Source organism: Carassius carassius, chromosome 25 (assembly GCF_963082965.1).
Source record: "Carassius carassius chromosome 25, fCarCar2.1, whole genome shotgun sequence".
NCBI lineage: Eukaryota > Metazoa > Chordata > Actinopteri > Cypriniformes > Cyprinidae > Carassius > Carassius carassius.
The window spans coordinates 8,868,045-8,873,334 of record NC_081779.1 but is presented as its reverse complement, the minus strand read 5'-3'; the positions used below and the strand labels follow the sequence as shown (position 1 = coordinate 8,873,334).

The following is a 5,290-nucleotide window of genomic DNA, read 5'->3' as shown; positions in this document are numbered from 1 at the left end:
AAAATGTGTGGCATGACATTGATATCACTGTTTATTCCGTTCAATGTAACTTTAGTAAACTTTGTTGACATAGCCATTCCTGTTTTGACTATCTTCTGTTTTGACATTTGAATTAGTATCATGGGGGAGTTTATATAAAATAAAGACAGATAACATTAGGCCCTTATCTCCAATCTTCAAGTTCTACTTGACCCACAAGCTTTGACCCCTCCTCTCATTCCCCTTCCATCCCTTTAAATACAGACACGGCCTTGCAGTATTTTAAAGCACCCATCAAGACTGAAGAAAAGAGAGCCAGTTTGCAAAAAGGAAAGAAGTACCTCTTCTTTAACTTCGAAAAATAGGCAGTCATGGTTTGGAAAAGCACACTTCTAACTACTTTGATTCTTCATCTAATTTCATTTGAAGGTATGTGCTTTATTTACAAAACTTTATTCTTTTTATTGTCTATTAATTTTGGAGCATCTTTTTTAAATGAATAAATGTAAACATAAATGGATATATTTCTCTAATAATGTCTATTGTGGTACTCGCGCATTGCATTCATGTTTGTGTTTTATTCTCTAACTTTCTTGTAGTAATATTTTGGTATAATAAGGTATAATTTTTTTCCATGTATTTATTCCAATTAGGGGGACAGAGCATCGACCCTGATGTAATGCTGAAATCATGCTTTCCTCCAGCCAGACCTTCGTTAACCAATATCAATGCGATCTGTCTTTATGGCAATGGTCGTCCCAGATATCCTGCCAGCTATTTCCCTCCCTCCAGTCACGCTTACGCTCGTCGGGCTGTAAAGGCAGTCAACAGGCTGGAGTCCTGGTTTGATCAGTGCTGCTATGGAGGTTTGTCCCATGGTAATGGACAGATCCCTTGCTGTGCGGAACAGGCGGTGCGTACACAGATTGAGAAACATGCCCAAACAGAAGTTATTTTACTGTAGCACTGCTGAACCGAAATATAATGATGTCTTTTGTTTGTGTTTGCAGTGGAAAAACACCTTGACCTATTTCTGTATTGAGGAATACTCCATCAAGACCTTGGTCCATGAGTGCTGTGAGAAGAAGGGAGAAGAACGGTGGAACTGCTTTGACAGGCAGGCTCCTAACCCTTCCTACCAACCCATGTGTGGTTACACTGCCCCACCTGACAGGATTTTCACCTGGGACCCCAACACCTGTTAAATGTCTTACTGCGATATGTTTTGTATTTCATTTAGCAGCACACAACCTGTATCAGTTAATCAAATGTGAATCACAAGCATAATGTAGCATGCTTTTCATGTAAATTAAACATTCTCAGTGTACTATAAGAACTGGAATATATCCCTGTCTATCAATACATGTATTTTCACTTGTATTATTTCATGCCTTAAAAAAATATGCAAAATAAAATGTGCTCATAGCATTTGAAGTTCAGAGTAAAGTCTCAGTTTATTTCCAAAGTGGCAAAAGGATTTAAAGAATTTTTTAGATTGTTTATTTGACGTTTTTACATCGGCAAGATGTATTTTTTAGGGTGTCTGCTTATCTACAATACTTTTATAAGATGTTTCCCATCAGATGTCAAATGAATGAATGAATGAAGGTTTATCCCGTTACAAAACTTAGGACAAAATTTATGTACAGCAACTACAATACAAACAAAGAGGGTAACTGAAAAAGTGTAGGCTGAAGCCGATGGCTTATTACGCCTACCTTATTTACAAAAAATCTACCCATCAGAAATTAAACATAAACAATATACATGTATAAACATATACACATATACATACACACATACATGTATATACATACTGTATATACACTCATATACATATATAATGTTTGTTTGTTGCTTGTGTTGTTTCAATTTATGCACAACAATTATACATAAACTTATCTTAGACAATTTTTCTTTGGCATCCATGTATTTGTCAAAAAATTGGATTTTAAACTGTTTTTTAAAATAATAAATGGAATTGCTCCTCTTAAGATCATCGGTGAGACCATTCCACAAGTCGACCCCTTTTACCGAAATGGAGTTCATTTTAAAGTTTGTTCTGACCATTTGTTTTTTAAACATGTTCTCTCCTCTCAGGTTATATTTCTGTTCCCTGTTTTCAAACAAATATAATATATTTTCAGGCAATAATTTCCTATTGACTTTGAACATAAAGACACCGGTATTCAGACTGACTAGATCGGAAAATGTTATTGCTTTAAATTTGCATAATATTGAGTTTGTCAGTTTATTATACAGTGAATGATTGACTATCCTTATGGCTTTTTTTTGTAAAATAAAAATGGGTTTTGTGTTTGTGGTGTAGGCATGCCCCCATATTTCAACACAATAAGAAATGTATGGAACAATAAGAGAACGATACAGAATATACAGAGAGGATGTATTTAAAAAATATTTGGTTTTATGTAATATAGCTATTGTTTTGGACAGTTTTGATTGAACATGAGCAATGTGTGGTTTCCAGGATAATTTATGGTCTAATATTATTCCAAGAAATTTGTTTTCATTCACCCTTTCTAGTACCACATCATCAATCTTTAAGCTCATGTTGGTTTTAATTTGTCGATTACTGAATATAATATATTTAGTTTTACTTAGGTTAAAAGATAGTTTATTTCGGCCAAACCATTGCTTGATTCTGGATAGTTCTCTGGTCACATCAGTAATTAGATGATGAAGATTATCCCCAGATAAATACAGTGTTGTCATCTGCAAATAAAACACAATTTAACAAATCGGATACCTTACAGATGTCACTAATATTTAAATAAACAACTTAGGACCAATCAAAGAACCCTGGGGCACCCCACAAGTTAATTCACGCATTTCTGATTGATGATCATTAAAATGTACATACTGGTATCTACTGTCAAGATAGCTTTCTAACCATGAGTAAGCACGGCCCCTAAGACCATACTGCTTTTTACTATTTCTAATTTATTTATTTATTTATTTTTTCTTCCAACTCAGTCCTGTTTTGTACAAATTTCGCATACAGTGTATTCTTCTTTTTGCATGCATTTTCAATGCCTTCATGGGACAATTGATATTATACAGCTCAGTAAATCTATACAGGAAAGTATCATAAGCCACATTTGCATCACTTTCGGTGTAAACATCGCCCCAGTTTTGGTTACTTTAAGCTCTTTTTTGAAATCTTCAATATTTTTTGCCGTGCAGCTTCTTATGAATTTATTAATGGTTTGAGACTTGTTTACTTGTGTAAAAATTTGGAAATATTGCAAACACTGGCAAATGATCACTAACATCCCTAGTAAATAAGCCCCCAACAACTTTTTCCTCAAATCTATTGGTAAAAATATGATATATTAGGGTTTCTGTTGTAATTCTACTTGGCTTGTCAATGAGTGGACATAAATGATTGCTAAACATTATATTTATAAACTCAGAAGTACCTTTGAGGACATGTTGATTAAGTATATCAATGTTGAAGTCTCACAATTTGTACTTTGTCAGTACTCATGTTGTTAAGCAAAAATTTCATTAAATATTGATAAACTTGTTTCTGGTGGTCTGTACACAGCTAATAATTATATTTCTGAAACGTTCTACTTCAATTTCCACTGTTACACAGTCCAGAACATTGTCTATGCTGAATGAAACATTTTTTCGGGGAAGTTGTGGCCTAGTGGTTAGCGAATCGGACTCACAATCGAATGGTTGTGAGTTCGAGTCTCGGGCCGGCAGGAATTGTGGTGGGGGGAGTGCATGTACAGTTCTCTCTCCACCCTCAATACCATGACTTAGGTGCCCTTGAGCAAGGCATCGAACCCCCAACTGCTCCCCGGGCGCCGCAGCATAAATGGCTGCCCACTGCTCCGGGTGTGTGCTCACAGTGTGTGTGTGTGTGTTCACTGCTCTGTGTGTGTGCACTTCGGATGGGTTAAATGCAGAGCACAAATTCTGAGTATGGGTCACCATACTTGGCTGAATGTCACTTCACTTTCACTTTTTCACTTTTACAATTTTCCAATTCCTTGTTCATGTTGCTTGTATTTTGTCTTGCTTCCTGAGTATCCATTTTGCTATTTCAGCATTTTTTTTTGTTGTTGTTAAATGCTCGTTTAAGTAGACTCCAGTAACTTTTAATTTTCTGGTCTGTCGCAGTAGCGCAATCTTGTGCTTTTGTGAAACGAACTATGGATGGCTTCTCTTTGCGATCCTTGTTTGGGATTGCATAGCAGCAAAGAGATATCTCGTCCAGATCGTTGTGTTTACTGCTTAGGTACAGCAAAATCTGTTTTTCCAATGTCTGCAATTCTTCTGATGGGGCATCCTCGCCTTCATTTGCTCCAGCTGCTGCTCTAGCATATCTGCGAAGCTTTGTCTCAAGTTTGTTGTTCCAATGCGTCAATCCTTTGTTCAGGTTTGTCAATCTTTATGTCTCTCAAATTTAACATTTCTCTTATGTTACGTATTTCCTCCATGAGGGCCAGGATGCTTTGTTGTTGAGTAGCAACTTTGCTGATCTCATCTGCCATAAACTTTAAGGAAGCCTTTATCTCTTCCATCTCGGCTGCTTTTCTTGTTGCCATTGATTTTTTCTGTGCACCGATATGTTCTCAAAGATCCAAATATCTGGGTAGATTTGTTATACTGCTGACACACCTTGCCGAGTCTGATCCAAGGATCACGATCACAAATAGACATCTTTAAGATGTTTATGATTTAGAATGTATATAAAACTGATATCTTACAAACATCTATCAGATCTTTGCACACAGCGGATGCTTTCCATATGAAGTGATCTTTAACAGACATCTTATAGATATGTGTGCATTCTAGGAACATTAGATTTTTACTTTGAGAAAATAACATTTGCAACTAAGATCTCATGTCACATTGTTTGCACGCAGATGTATTTTCAGCTCAGTAGTTACCTAAGATTGATGCTGGATGTGATTTTGTTTAGGTTTACTTAAAATAATTAGCAGCTGCATCACAAGACACTTTTAAATGGTTCATCGTGTATATTTTCGATAGAATATCTAAGATCAGTTCTAGTTCCTAGTTTTGGCTCTAAAATCAGACTGGCTGAGGCACAAATGATTCCATATTAATATGCCAACAATTTCATGTTGTTTGGTAAAAGTTTCGGTTAATGATCTGAATTCTTAACGAGCTATATTCTTATGATATTAATGTATCCTAATATTATTTGTGTATAGTTATGTTTAGTTATTTATTGACCATTCATGTCTTTTATAACAAGCTAGCTGTTGTCACCGTTTCATGAAATAAAAAAAATAAAAAAAAGAGGTTGTGT

General features: G+C 35.6%; 1 protein-coding gene across 1 annotated transcript; it reads left to right on the top strand.

The window, feature by feature from the left end:
* The first annotated feature begins 250 nt into the window (after nucleotides 1-250).
* LOC132104659 (extracellular matrix protein 1-like) lies at nucleotides 251-1,413 on the top strand. Its single transcript, XM_059510225.1, has 3 exons — nucleotides 251-408; nucleotides 633-892; nucleotides 990-1,413. The coding sequence occupies exons 1-3, from the start codon at nucleotides 351-353 to the stop codon at nucleotides 1,182-1,184; spliced, it is 513 nt and encodes a 170-aa protein (XP_059366208.1). The 5' UTR covers nucleotides 251-350; the 3' UTR covers nucleotides 1,185-1,413.
* The last annotated feature ends 3,877 nt before the right edge of the window (nucleotides 1,414-5,290 follow it).